The sequence below is a fragment of the Salpingoeca rosetta genome (assembly GCF_000188695.1).
Source record: "Salpingoeca rosetta unplaced genomic scaffold supercont1.7, whole genome shotgun sequence".
Classification (NCBI taxonomy): domain Eukaryota; class Choanoflagellata; order Craspedida; family Salpingoecidae; genus Salpingoeca; species Salpingoeca rosetta.
In genome coordinates, this window is record NW_004754927.1 from 1,169,522 (window position 1) to 1,183,152 (window position 13,631).

General features: G+C 56.3%; 4 protein-coding genes across 4 annotated transcripts in view; 2 read left to right on the forward strand and 2 right to left on the reverse strand.

Annotated features, from left to right (window-relative positions):
- Positions 1 to 134: 134 nt before the first annotated feature.
- Positions 135 to 5,659, forward strand: PTSG_03288 (NADH-ubiquinone oxidoreductase 75 kDa subunit). The gene is made up of 13 exons (XM_004995810.1): positions 135 to 349; positions 706 to 896; positions 1,189 to 1,800; positions 2,040 to 2,121; positions 2,333 to 2,731; positions 2,963 to 3,129; positions 3,428 to 3,527; positions 3,729 to 3,806; positions 3,964 to 4,053; positions 4,287 to 4,372; positions 4,622 to 4,766; positions 4,959 to 5,041; positions 5,188 to 5,659. Exons 1-13 carry the CDS (start codon positions 295 to 297, stop codon positions 5,242 to 5,244), a joined length of 2,145 nt encoding a protein of 714 aa, XP_004995867.1. The 5' UTR covers positions 135 to 294; the 3' UTR covers positions 5,245 to 5,659.
- Positions 5,324 to 6,206, reverse strand: PTSG_11991 (uncharacterized protein). The gene has a single exon (XM_004995811.1). It carries the CDS (start codon positions 5,784 to 5,786, stop codon positions 5,358 to 5,360), a length of 429 nt encoding a protein of 142 aa, XP_004995868.1. The 5' UTR covers positions 5,787 to 6,206; the 3' UTR covers positions 5,324 to 5,357.
- A 1,861-nt stretch (positions 6,207 to 8,067) lies between these two features.
- On the reverse strand, positions 8,068 to 11,688 carry PTSG_03289 (STE/STE20/STLK protein kinase; the record flags this gene model as incomplete). Its single annotated transcript, XM_004995812.1, has 12 exons — positions 8,068 to 8,130; positions 8,370 to 8,461; positions 8,675 to 8,777; positions 9,036 to 9,078; positions 9,342 to 9,454; positions 9,720 to 9,824; positions 10,002 to 10,071; positions 10,243 to 10,391; positions 10,541 to 10,614; positions 10,953 to 11,141; positions 11,324 to 11,380; positions 11,616 to 11,688. The coding sequence occupies 12 exons, from the start codon at positions 11,686 to 11,688 to the stop codon at positions 8,068 to 8,070; spliced, it is 1,131 nt and encodes a 376-aa protein (XP_004995869.1).
- Positions 11,689 to 12,231: 543 nt separating this feature from the next.
- The window catches only part of PTSG_11992 (uncharacterized protein), a gene marked incomplete at its 3' end in the record, with an annotated part of 3,116 nt that continues 1,716 nt past the window's right edge, over positions 12,232 to 13,631 (forward strand). The window contains exons 1-4 of the mRNA XM_004995813.1: positions 12,232 to 12,469; positions 12,632 to 12,707; positions 12,986 to 13,177; positions 13,461 to 13,531. Coding sequence (XP_004995870.1) covers positions 12,354 to 12,469; positions 12,632 to 12,707; positions 12,986 to 13,177; positions 13,461 to 13,531 — 455 coding nt within the window. The 5' untranslated portion in view covers positions 12,232 to 12,353. The remainder of the gene's footprint in view (positions 12,470 to 12,631; positions 12,708 to 12,985; positions 13,178 to 13,460; positions 13,532 to 13,631) is intronic.

Consider the following 13,631-nt stretch of genomic DNA (forward strand, 5'->3'; position numbering starts at 1 on the left):
GTTTTCCTACAATCGTCAACAGCGCATGCTGCCTTTGCTTGAATGGCTGGAGCCCGAAAAATCCCACCCAGCCCATATCACGCACGCAAAATAGAGAAAAGCACCCATTTGTAAAATCAGACTTCTCCAAATGACGCTTTTCCTCGGTTTTGTCTAAAGCAAATTTGCCTTTCTTCAACCCTGAGCCCAAAGCTCAACCAACACACTCACCCACTGCGACCGAGCTGCAACCAACAAGAGGAGGAAGCACCACCATCACAATCACAATCACCTCTGCCTCATCTGCTCAACAGCATGCTGCGCGTCGCGTCCTCGAGCTTGCGGCGGGCCTCCGTCGTGCGCCCACTGGGTCAGTGAGACAGTGTGTACGAGTGAGCGAGAGAGAGAGTGTGTGTGTGTGTGTGTGATGTGTGGTGCTTGTGTGTGTGATGTGCTTGTGTGTGTGTGTGTGGTGCTTGTGTTGCAGCACCTCAAGTTGCTGATGAAGAGCTCTGCACACCAGTACACCCCCCCCCCCACACACACACACACACACGCACGCACGCGCACACACACACACACAATCACACATTCCAACTCATGGCCATGAACGTGTACTGCTCGCTGCGCTCTGACACCAACACCACCACCAACACCACTGCCAACAACACCGCCAACAACACCGCCAACAACACCGCCAACAACACCGCCAACAAACCCAAACAGTGGCTGCACGGAGCTACTCGGAGCCTGCCTCTGATGGCCTGGTGGAGGTGTTTGTAGATGACATCCCGGTGCGCGTGGAGCCAGGCACCACCATCCTCCAGGCGTGCGAGGAGGCTGGCAAGCAGATCCCCCGCTTCTGCTACCACGAGCGCCTCTCCATCGCTGGCAACTGCCGCATGTGCCTCGTCGAGGTCAGTACCAAGTGATGTGTGTATGTGTGTATGTGTGTGGGGGGGGGGTGTGCTGGTGGGTGCTGTGGGTGCTGTGGGTGTACGCGCGCTTGTGCATGTGTGAACACCCTATCACTTGTCCATGTGGTTCAGCGTGATGCATAGCACGCACACACACACACACACACCACTGAGTGTCCTCGCATCACCGAAGCGCTTCCCCTTGTCTACCCACTCACAGCTATCCCATTCTCTTCTTGTCCTGCTGTCCTTGCACCGCCCAACCTCCCAACCCCCTGACTCAATGCTGCAGGTTGAGAAGTCACCAAAGCCAGTGGCTTCCTGCGCCATGCCCGTCATGCCTGGCATGAAGGTGCGCACAGACAGCGAGCAGACAAAGAAGGCCAGGGAGGGCGTCATGGAGTTCCTGCTTGTGAACCATCCGCTGGACTGCCCCATCTGCGACCAGGGTGGCGAGTGCGACCTCCAGGACCAGTCCATGGCCTTTGGCAGCGACCGCAGCCGCTTCTACATCGCCGACGGCAAGCGCGCCGTCGAGAACAAGAACATCGGGCCCCTCATCAAGACCATCATGAACCGCTGCATCCACTGCACCCGCTGCGTGCGCTTTGGCAACGAGATTGCCGGCGTGGACGAGCTCGGCACCACGGGCCGCGGTAACGACATGCAGATTGGCACATACATTGAGAAGATGTTCAACTCGGAGCTCTCCGGCAACGTCATTGACCTGTGCCCCGTGGGTGCGCTCACCTCCAAGCCCTACGCCTTCACCGCGCGCCCTTGGGAGCTGCGCCGCACAGAGTCAGTCGATACCCTGGACGCCGTCGGCTCAAACATTGTCGTCAACACCCGCGGTGGCGAGGTCATGCGCATCCTCCCACGCACCAACGACGATGTAAACGAGGTGCGCTTATGGGAGGACGGGGGTGGCTGTGGAAGAGGGAAAGGTGGAAAGGAAAGGGCTGTGAAGTGGTGTAAGGCTCGTGCCATAAGACTCTGCTGCATCAACGTGTCGCCAACCGCTTGTCCTTCCTCCTCCTCAGCCACACACGCAACACACGCCCTCTTTTCACGCCCTCACGCAACTCACGCACACCCCACGCTCACACATCCCGCGCACACCCTCACGTTGCTGGATATCAGGAGTGGATCAACGATAAGACCCGCTTTGCGTATGACGGTCTCAAGCGCCAGCGCCTGACCACCCCTTACGTCAAGCAGAACGGTGTGTGTGTCTGTGGGTGTCTGTCTGTCTGTCTGTCTGTTTGTGTGGATGTGAGTGGGTGTATGGGTGGGTGTCTGTCTGTGGGTGTGTGCTGCACTTAATTTGAGTGAGCCGTGTTTCACTTGAGGTGCTTCTGCTTCCGTCGCTGCTCACCCTTACCCCCTTGCGATTTCATGTTCATTTCGCTCCCCACGTCTGTTGCTCGTTGCAGGCCGCCTGGCCGAGGCTGATTGGAGCACGGCGCTTGCAACGGCGCTGGTCACGCTGTCCAACGCCAAGAGCCCGGCCGTTGTGGCCGGCAGCCAGGCCGACGCCGAGGCCCTCATTGCCGCTAAGGACTTCCTCACCAGCAACTACGACGCCAACACTTTTGTGACCGAGCAGCGCATTCCACAGACACAGGGCGGCTCTGACTTCCGCACCAACTACCTCTTCAACACGTCCATTGCAGACATTGAGGAGACAGACCTCCTGCTCCTTGTCGGCACCAACCCGCGCTTCGAGGGCTCCCTCATCAACGCCCGCATCCGCAAGGCATGGATGCAGAACGAGCTTGACGTTGCCATGGTCGGCGACAAGGTCGACCTCACCTACGAATACGACCACCTCGGTGCGTGTGCGCCGCATGTGTACTTGTCACATCAAAGTGCTCACTTGTGTACATGCGTACATGGGCATTGTGTCACCACTTTGTCAGCCTGAAACGGGCACCCCCCCCCCTTAATACGCACACGCACATGCACGCACACGCACATGTGATGCAAGCTGTTTACTGCCATTCCTCACCACCCTTGTCTTTGGCGTCTGTTCCTGCTCCGTGCATCTGCGTTTTGTGAAACAGGCGATACGGTTCAGACACTGCAGGACATTGCCTCTGGCAAGCACGCGTTCAGCAAGCAGTGGAAGGCGGCCAAGCGTCCCATGATTGTTGTTGGGTCTGCTGCCCTTGAGGGCGAGCATGGCGATGCCCTCTTTGACCTCTCCTCCAAAATCGCCCAGCAGAGCCAGGTACAAACACACCACCACCAGCTGCTGCAGCTGTTGTTGTTGTTGTTGTTGTTGTTGTTGTTGTTGTTGTTGTTGTTGTTGTTGTTGTTGTTGTTGTTGTTGTTGTTGTTGTTGTTGTTGCTGTTGTTGCTGTTGTTGTTGCTGCTGCTGCTGCTTGGTCGAACGATGAGGAGCTTTGTTTTGTGTTTGTGTTCCTGTTTGATGTGAATTTTTGTGTGTGCGTACAACACCTACACCAACACGCTCGTCTCACGCGTCGGGTGTCTGTCCGTGCATGGTTGGCGTGCAACCCAAACAGGCGTTTGGCAGCGGCGAGTGGCGTGTGTTCAACGTTCTCCAGCGCTCTGCAGGTCAGGTTGCCGCCCTCGACCTCGGCTACACCTCCGCCTCCCTCAAGGGTCCGTATGCTCGCATGCTTACTGGGTGTATGCGTGACAGAGATAGATTGTGTGTGTGTGTGTGTGTGTGTGTGTGTGTGTGTGTGTGTGTGTGTCCCAGTCGTGCGCGTGAACATATGTGTCTCTGCTGTCGCGACGGGTCAGCGTGTGCTCATCGGGTGCTCATCGGGTGCAATCGTGTTTTCTCCTGCCTGCAAACAGATGCCGATGTTGTCTGGCTGATGCACGCCGACCAGTTTGATGAGAAGGAGCTCGAGGGCAAGACCGTCATCTACCAAGGTTACTACGCGTGTGTGTGTGCGTGTGCGTGCGTGTGTATGCGTGTGCGTGCGTGTGCGTGCATGTGCGTGTGTGTATGTTGTTGCAAAGGGCTCGCATATCTGTCCTTCCACCCACTCCTCTCAACGTGTGTGCACCAACAACACCGTCGTTGCAGGCTCCCACGGCGATAAGGGTGCGCAGTTTGCTGACATCATCCTTCCTGGTGCCGCATACACGGAGAAGGACGGCACCTTTGTTAACACTGGTATGTGCTCCCTTACACACGCCGTGTATTTTGACCTCGTGGAGACGATCCATTGTCTGTGGCCTCCCTTGTTTGATCTTGCCCACTCACACCCGCGGCCCCACCATGGATGGCCTACACCTCACCCCACCACTCCTCTCCCATCATCTCACACCATCTCACACCACCTCGCCATCTTGCCGTCACGCCGTCACGCCCTTTGCCTGGATTGGCTGTCGCTTCTTGTGATGCAGAGGGCCGTGTGCAGACCACCCGCACCGCCGTCACCCCGCCCGGCGATGCCCGCGTCGACTGGGAGATTGTCCGCGCCCTTTCCTCGGTGCGTACTTGTATTACAACCTGCCACACAGTGCAGGTGCTTGTTGTATGCAGCCATCAACCGTCCTGCCCTGCTTCACTCAGCAATTGTGCTATGTTTGAATGCCTTATGACAACAACATTCATTGCATTGCAATCGCATTTGGTTGAGCGCCTTCGTTTTGTTGTTGTAACCATCCTCTTCGTTAACAATCGTCAACACTCGTTAATAATCCCCCCTCCCTACTGTTTGCTTCTGACGCACTTGCAGTTGACGGAGAAGCCACTTCCGTACGACACCCTCGGTGCTGTGCGCGCCCGCCTGGCACAAGTTGCCCCCCACTTTGCAAGCTATGATGTCCTCCAACCCGCCAACTTTGCCAAGATTGCCGCCGCACACGCAGCAAACAAGCCAGGTGTGCTGCCCGTCCCATGTGTTTTGAACACCGCATGTCAACATGCGATCTTGGTCGTTGCTTCCTCTCTCGGTCCTTCTCTTTCTTCAGCCCTCACCACCGCCACCACCACCACCACCGCCACCACCACCACCAACAACAACAACAACAACAACAACAACAACAACAACATTTGTGTGTCTGTGCCTTCAGCGCCGGCTGATCTCCCTCTGGCAGTCCAGCAGAAGCAGCTCAAGGACTTTTACATGACAGACCCCATCTCCCGCTCATCTCTGGTGCGTACACATTTCCTCGTGTGTCTGGTCTTGTCTTGCTGCGCCATGCCTTCCCCCGCCGGTCTGTCCCCTGTGGTGGTGCGGTGTGCTGGCTCACGTGTGACTCCCCTGCAACTGTGTGTCTCTCGCCCCGCTGTGTGTTGCAGACGATGGCCAAGTGCGTCAAGGCAACTCAGAGGGTCGACCCCGACAAGAACTTCTGATGACGCTCGTATTCACATCAAGCTCGAAGCGTGACACGCCACCCATCCACTGCCACCACCACGACGAGAACGAGATGGGCGCAAGGAGTGGAGTGGAGGATGAACATCAAAGATCAGAATACAGAGACAGTGTGGTGGTGGTGGCGGCGGCGATGAAGGATTTCGTGGCTATGACGAACCCGCACCAGGAGTACAAACGTGGCGTGATGGTGTGTGTCTGTGTGTGTGTGTGTGTGTGTGCGTCTTGAGCAGTTATCGACATGAGAGAGAGTGTGTGTGTGTGTGTGTGTGTTTGAGTTATGTGTTTTGTGCGTGTGTGCGTGCGTGTGCTCTTCCTTCGTTTTGGTGCTGCTCTTCATATCGTTGCATCTTGTGTTGGGTTGCTGTATCTTTGCAATACAAGATGAAGACGAGATCAACGTCACAAGAACGAGGGTAAGCGAAAAGGGGGAAGGAAGGGACGCACGGTGATGTGATGTGACGACAACGCAGCTTGTGCAATCACGCCCCGCCCACGATACAACACAATCAGCACAGAGCATCAGTACAAGTCACACATGCGTGCGCGTTGGCTATGCTTGTGAAGAGTCATCATGTGTGTGATGGCGTCGAGTTGAGGCAGACAGCATGATTTGGCCATCCGATGAGCTGCGCGGGCGTTCCTGCACATCAGCCACTCGCAGCAAACCACTACGACCTGTTGCTGCTGTTGTTGCTGCTGCTTGGTGCCCGCCACTGCTGCCGTCGCGACTGTCACGCTGATCGCGTGAAAGGGAAGGTGGTGGTGATGGCGGGCCTTGGTGCTGCTGCAGCGGGTGTGTGGTGGGGGCTTGGCCTGATTGCGGCTGCAACAACGACGACAACACGTGTGACCGCGAACGCACAACCTCGGACACCGCACGCGGGCGGTTTGTTCGGGAGCGTGTTTGCGGCAGGTTGTGATGGTGATGGTGGTGATGGTGATGGTGGTGATGGTGATGGTGGTGGTGTGTCTGGCTTCTGGATCTCGACCGTGCTGGCGGCACGAGCAGACCCGCTTCCTCATCATCCACATCCGCATCAACACCAGAGACGTTGCCATCGGCAAAGGGCCGCGGGTGCAGCTGGGCAAACTGCAGCGCCAGCCGTGACGGGCTCATCGGCTGAGACACCGCCTGTGTACGCGGGGACTGCCATGCAGAGCTGCGCAGGTCACTCTCCTCAGCCTCGTTTGCGTCTTCCACGTCGGCGTCACTCGCGCCTTCATCCCGCACACCGCCAGCGCTGCTGCTGCTCAACCTTCCCGCGGTCTCCGCCACTTTAAGAGACGCCAATGGCGCAGCCCCTGTGCCCACAACACCACCACCAACCTGTTGCTGCTGCTGCTGCTGCTGCTGCTGCTGCTGTTGTTGCTGTTGTCGTTGTTGCTGTTGTTGTTGTTGTTGTTGTTGTTGTTGTTGTTGTTGTTGTTGTTGTTGTTGTTGTTGTTGTTGTTGTTGTTGTTGTTGTTGTGCAGGCGTTTGCGTTTCGAGTGTGGGTGGAGAAATGAGAATAGACGCGGTCTGCTCACTAGCCGTTGCCGATGCCATACCGGCTTGCTGTTGCTGTTGCTGTTGCTGTTGCTGTTGCTGTTGCTGTTGCTGTTGCTGTTGCTGTTGTTGGTAGTGAGATGGTGGTAGCTGGTGGTGCTGTGGCGGTTGCTTATCGTGCTTGCTGTCACCCAATGTCAAGCGGCGTGCTTCCTTCTTCTCGCCCTGTTTGTGTTTCGCGCTAGTTGCCTGCCTAGCTCCTGCCTCTGCCTCACCCTTCCTCTTCTCCTGCACACGAGCTGCATCCGTGGTGGCTGTGCTGCCTCTCGCTGCTCCGTCGCCTGCCGCGTGTTCGCTCTTCGCCTCCCGGAGCACCTGCTGCGTGTGCACCTGGCTCACCCCGCTGCCCCCACCAGCATGCTGCCGCTGTTTCCACGACCGCCTGTGTCGCGTTTGCCGCTGCTGCTGGCTGCGCTGCTGTCGCCTCGCATCCGTCTCCGACAGCTCGTCGTCGCCCTCCATGCCGCTACTGCACGCGCTCCCGTGCGGGCGCCTGCGCACACCCCCACGCATCATTGACGGTGGCAGCACGCCGCCAAAGGGCGCCGTGTCGTCCAGGGGTTCAGTGGACGACGCACCCGACGGCCGCACCCCAAGCAGCAGGCCATCATCCGATGACGCAGAAAGATCATCGTCGGCGTCGCCCCCATACGCCTCCGCTAGCTCGCTCGTCGCACCGCTCGGCCCGCTGGAAGCTTGCAGGCGTGCTGTTGCTGCGCTCGCGCTGCTCGCTTCGGCTTCATGGTCGTGGCGTCGCTGGCGGTGGGCAGCGGTAGCACCGCCTGCACTTTCATCAACAGACACCGATGCCACACGCTCAGCACTCTCTTGTTGTTGTTGTTGTTGTTGTTGTTGTTGTTGTTGTTGTTGTTGTTGTTGTTGTTGTTGTTGTTGTTGTTGTTGTTGTTGTTGTTGTTGTTGTTGTTGTTGTTGTTGTTGTTGCTGTTGTTGTTGTTGCTGTTGTTGTTGTTGCTGTTGTTGTTGCAATGTGGCTGTTGGAGAGGATTGCCGCTGCTGCCCCGGCGATCTGCTGCGTGCATCGCCAACGCTTCCCCGTGATGGTCGCGGCTGGTGGATGGTCTCGTGGGCACGCCGCGCCTGCTGTGGTGACGCCACGGGCTGCGGTGCAACGTGTTTCAGTGCCGACGAGAGGGGCGACAACCCTGTGGCTGGTGCGCGTGTTGCGTGACTGTCCACGCCGCCATCAGAGTCGCCACCCCGTCCATGACCGCTCGCAGTGTCTGTGGATCTGTGCTCACTCTTCGCGGCCGCTTGTGCCTTGGTCTCCGCTTCCAACGCTTCCGCAAACGCATGTGTGCTGGCCGTGCGATGGTGTTCGTGATGGCGGTGGTGCATGTGGCGATCGTGGCGGTGGTGCATGTGGCGGCTGTGCTGATTCTCACCATCAACATGGTGCCTGTGTTCGCCACCATCTTCGTGGTGATCTCGATCATGCGTCACACCACCGCGCTTATCACTGTCATGGCCAACACCAACACAGTGTCCACCATCATCGTGGTCGTCGTTGTCATCGTCACCATCGTGGTACAATTGCACCTCGTGTGTGGATTCGCCCTGGTACACCGTCAGCCCGCCCTGGAACAGCTGCGGGAACGCGTGCCGCTCAAATGTGTCCGGCAGGTCCGGCTCTGACGTGTGTGTGTGTGTGTGTGTGTGTGTGTGTGTGTGTGTGTGTGTGTGTGTGTGTGTGTGTGTGTGTGTGTGTGTGTGTGTGTGTGTGTGTGCGTGCGAAAGGAAGGAATGCGCACCGCCGCCCTCAGCTACAGATGACTCACCCAAATGCACACACACGCGACCAAACACAAGCACCCAGAGTGAACACCATGACGCACGTGTCTCACCTTCGAGGGGCAGGCCAAAGTGGAAGGCGTCCTCCGGGATGGAGATGACGGGGCGGGTTGTTCGCGGCATGTAGCGGTCGACTGTTGCCCGCACACGCCGCACCTGCACCCGACAGCAAAAAAATGCGCAAACAGGAGCCAACACCAATGGGGAAGAGATGGTGAGCAGCAGTGGCAACAGCAGCAGCCGCGGCAGCAGCAAGCGTCGAGGTTGTAGTTGTGGTTGTTCGACAAAATGAGAGAACAAAGTGGTGGAAAACAAGGAAGCACAAGGCAAACTTCGAACAGCGGTGACAGCCCATCAAGTGGGGGCGGTGGTTGTGTACGGGATCGTCACAGAACCACAGATGCCATTACCCACCTGTCTGAAGAGCGGGTGGCGCAACAGGTCAGAAGCTGATGGCCTGTGGTTGTTGTTGTTGTTGTTGTTGTTGTTGTTGTTGTTGTTGTTGTTGTTGTTGTTGTTGTTGTTGTTGTTGTTGTTGTTGTTGTTGTTGTTGTTGTTAATGTTGTGATGAGGGGTTTCATATCGATTAGGGGCAAGTGGATGAGGGCATGCACGTGGCATGCCAGCGAAACAGGTGTCGAATACTCCACACATATGGGAGATTGGATACAAGCAAGTCCGTCAGGCATGATACACTCAAAGACAACAGCCGCTGCCCACCTCAGGTCAGGATCGACGTTGAGGCATTGCGACAGAAACACTTTCATGTGTCGCGAAACGTTCTTTGTTGGTGCCACGCCCACCTTGATCCCCTGAATCTTGTACAGCAGCATCTGTATCGAGTGGCGGCACACAAGCACATGCGCAAGATGGCGGGTTGGAAGAAAGGGAAGCAAGGGACGAATTTCACGAGGAAGATCAAGACAATGCGTGTATGTGCGTGTGTGTTTGTGTGTGCACGTGCGTGAATGTTTGAGTGCACATGCGTGAATGTTTGTGTGTGCATGTGCGTGCGTGTGTGTTTGTGTGTGCACATGCGTGAATGTTTGTGTGTGCATCCATGTGCGTGTGTGTTTGTGTATATGTGTGTGTGCGCACCTGTGGCAGTTCGAGCCCTGCGTATGGCTGATCACCGTTGAGCATTTCCAGCGCCAGGACGCCCAAGCCGTAAATGTCCGCCTTTGTCATGTAACCGTGGGCAGCCTGTGCACACACATGCAATCGTATGTGTATTGTGTGTTGTGTGTTGTGTGTTGTGTGCGTGTACGGTGTGTGTATGGTGCGTGTGTTTGAGGAAGCGTGAGCATTTCGCGTGTGTGTGTAGATTTTTCCTCGAGAGGAAGAGGCCGTGCACTGCACATGGAGCAGACGTGTGCTCACCTGCGAAATGACCTCTGGTGCAAGCCAGGGCAGAATGCTGTGGTCTGTTGGGCAGTCGAACAGTTTTCCACTGCAGGCACACGTGCACGCGTACATACGCGTCGAGGTGAGCATGCGCAATCACACGGGTCACACACGTACAAAAGACGCCTGGGAACAAGAGCAGCAGTCAGTCAAGCCGTGCACACAGTCCCATGGGGCATGCATGTGAAAAAGTGGTGGCGGTGACGGAAGTGCTCACCTGCCGTCGCCATCAAAATGGATGTCCCGCGAGTACTGGAAGTTGGTGATGCACACGCGCAACGCTTCGGTGATGACAACGCTCTCCGCGTTGATGCGGTTGTGCACGATTCCCAGCTTGTGCAAATGCACAAGGGCTTGTAGCACCTCCTGTCGCGTGTGTACGTGTGTGCGCGTGCGTGAGCCCACGTGAGCTTGTCATGCAACAGTGGTGAAGTACTGCCAAACGTATGTGTTGAGTGGCGTCAAACCAAAACACGGCAGCACGTATGGTATCGAGCACCATCAACACGACTCACGTGCAGGACTGTTGCGGTGAGCACTTCGTCACAACCGTTTGGAAACGTCGTATCGAGCAGATCTCGGAGCGAGCCTGTCAGGACACAGCGAGGGGGCGCGTGCACACCAGCAGAACATCGCGATTCGGCAGGGGGATGTATGTCAGCAGAGTCTGGCATGGAAACAACACCGCCACAGCAGCTGCGTCTGAACATTGAACAAAAATTCACGTGTGTGCGCGCACAGACACAGACATACGCACACACTCGCTCACTCTCTCACTCGCATACACACACACACACACACACAAACAAACACACACACACATACACACACAAACACACATACACACACATACACACACACTCGCTCACTCTCTCACTCGCATACACACACACACAAGTGCGACGGGCTTGCGTGTGGAGACAGCACCTTGTGGCGTGTAGGGGCCGACCGTCCACAGCTCGGCGGGGTCATCGGCCGTGACAAAGTGGACAAACGGCTGGTAGATGTTGGGATGGGCCAGCTGACGGCTGAGCACGGCCGCGCGCACCTCGTCCTGCAGACGCTGCTCCGATGAAGTCAGTACTTCCGCATTCAAGCAGCGAATCGTTACCAGCTCTGTAAGCGGTTTGGAGGAAGGGGGTGAGACAAAGGCAGCCCAAGTTGAACGTGAGATTCTGGGGTGGGGGGAGGGCAAAAGAAGGCTTCCAGATCTCATTGGACAAGAAAGGCCACACACACACACACACACACACACACACACACACACACACACACACACGCTGCTTCACTGCTGGTACCGTTTGTTGCGAGGACGTGTGCGCGACATATCCGTGCCGCGTTATACGCGTCCCATCCTGATGGTCGACGTGTGTATGAGTGTGTGTGTGTGTGTGTGTGTGTGCGTGTGTGCGTGTGTGCGTGTGTGCGTGTATGTGTGTGTGCGTGTGGGTGTATGTGTGTGTGCGTGTGAGAGAGAGCAAGATGCACCAAAGGTGCAAGTACAGCTGGGGCACCAACACAACGCAGGCGAAGCGTACACTCGCACTAGTATTACATGAACATGAGAAGGGGGACGAAGCTTTCACTCACCAGACACGACGTTAATCTGGTATGCAAAGGAGGATGTGGGCCAGCCCGTCGACGAAACCATATCGGGATCCATCCTTCCAGCGATCGCTCACACGCGCAGAGGATGAGGGCTCGCGGTTGGGCCGTTGGTATTGCGGGTTTGTGTATGTGTGTATATATGTACGTATGCGCGTGTATGGGAGAAGGGCCTTCCTCTTCCTTGCCCACTTGCTCGCTCGCTTGCGTTTGGTTGCTTTTGTGGCCCAGTTCGGCAAGCGGCGCACCACGGCAAGTCCGGATGACAACCACTGCTGCTCCTTGGTCACAAGAAGTGACAAGAGTACCGAGAAGAAGGGCGGGGTAGACAGTTGTGACAACCGCACACACAGAAGAAGAAGATCTGGGAACACGTAGGGAAGACGCTGCCACAGATAGAGTCAGAGAGAGAGATGAAGAGAGAGACAGAGAGAGACAGAAGTGGACACGAGGGGGGGGGGGGATGTGGTGCTGGTGTGATGATGGTTGGTGGTGAGGTTTGAAAAGAAGAAGAAAACACAAACACACAAGCAAACGCACCACCAGAAAGAGGAAAACGGCCACCCTTGAGTGTAGAATGATTGTCATATCTTCAGTGCATTTTCTTGCGCCTTCCAACGAAACAGCACAAACAAACAAACCAACTCACTGCCCTCAAACACCCCTCCCCAGTCGCTTCCCCACTCGCTTCCTCACTCGCTTCCTCACACGCTCGCGACGAAGATGACGGACCCACGCCGCTGTGTTGCTGTGGCTGACTATGTGGCCAAGGAGGACGATGAACTGACATTCAACAAAGGCGACATCATCTTTGTTCCCAAGCGCACGAACGAAGAGAGGTGTGTTGAATATGTGTTGGTTGGTGATTGTGTGCTTCTGGTTGATGGATGACTTGTTTGGAGGCATCTGTGCGCGCACTGCAGGGCTGAACTACCATGACCTCTGCTTACCGCTAATTCATCAATCACATGTCCACCATTGGCACACACGCACACACACAGGTGGCAGGGCGTATGCAATGGCAAAGTCGGCTGGTTTCCGCGTGTGTACGTGGATGACAAGACTGTCGAAGTCAAGGTGTGTGTGTGTGTGTGTGTTTGAGGGGGGCGGGTGTTTGTTTGCTTTTGTGTGTGTGTGTGTCTGTGTCTGTGTCTGTGTCTGTGTCTGTGTCTGTGTCTCTCTGTGTGCGTGCGTGTGTGTCTGTGTGATTGACGTGTTTTCGAGCGAGCCATTGTGTGTGTGTGTGTGTGTGTGCGTGCAACGGCAACGTTGTGGGTCCACCTTCTTCTCCTTCCAAGTCGTGCACGACCGCCCCCACCACCCCTCATTTGTGACCGGATTGTACACTGCATCAGGCTGGAAAGACGACGCGCGTGAGGGCCATTCGAGACTACGAAGCAGTAGCAGAGGAGGAGCTCAGCTTCCCCAAGGGCGCCGTCATGTTCGTGGTTGCTCGAGAAAGCGAAAAGTACTGGCGCGGCGTCTACGAGGGGAAGAGCGGCCTTATCTTGGCCGCAAACGTCGAAGACGCCAGTGAGAAGGAGCAGGTGTGTCACGCACATGCACATGCACATGCACGTGACAGAGCATGCGCACCTCAACGTCAAGCAACCAAGCTGTGGCCTGATGCCAGCCCAACACTCCCCGTTCATACACGATTTACAATGGCTGCTTCTGAGTGTTCACTTGCCTATCTACTTGCGTACATGCCTGCACGACTACTTGCCTATCTGCTTGCCTATCTGCTTGCCTATCTACTTGCATGCTTACAACACACACACACACACACCACGACGGGCTCCTTTCGTTCCACATATCTGTGCTGAGCAGCCCAAAAGCTTTGAAGGGGCCAAGTGCCGTGCCATCCGCTCCCACATCCCCACAACCAACGACGAGCTTGCGTGAGTTGCTGCGTGTTTGCTGTGTGTGTGTGTGTGTGTGTGTGTGTGTGTGTGTGTGTGTGTGTGTGTGTGTGTGTGTGTGTGTGTGTGTGTGTGTGTT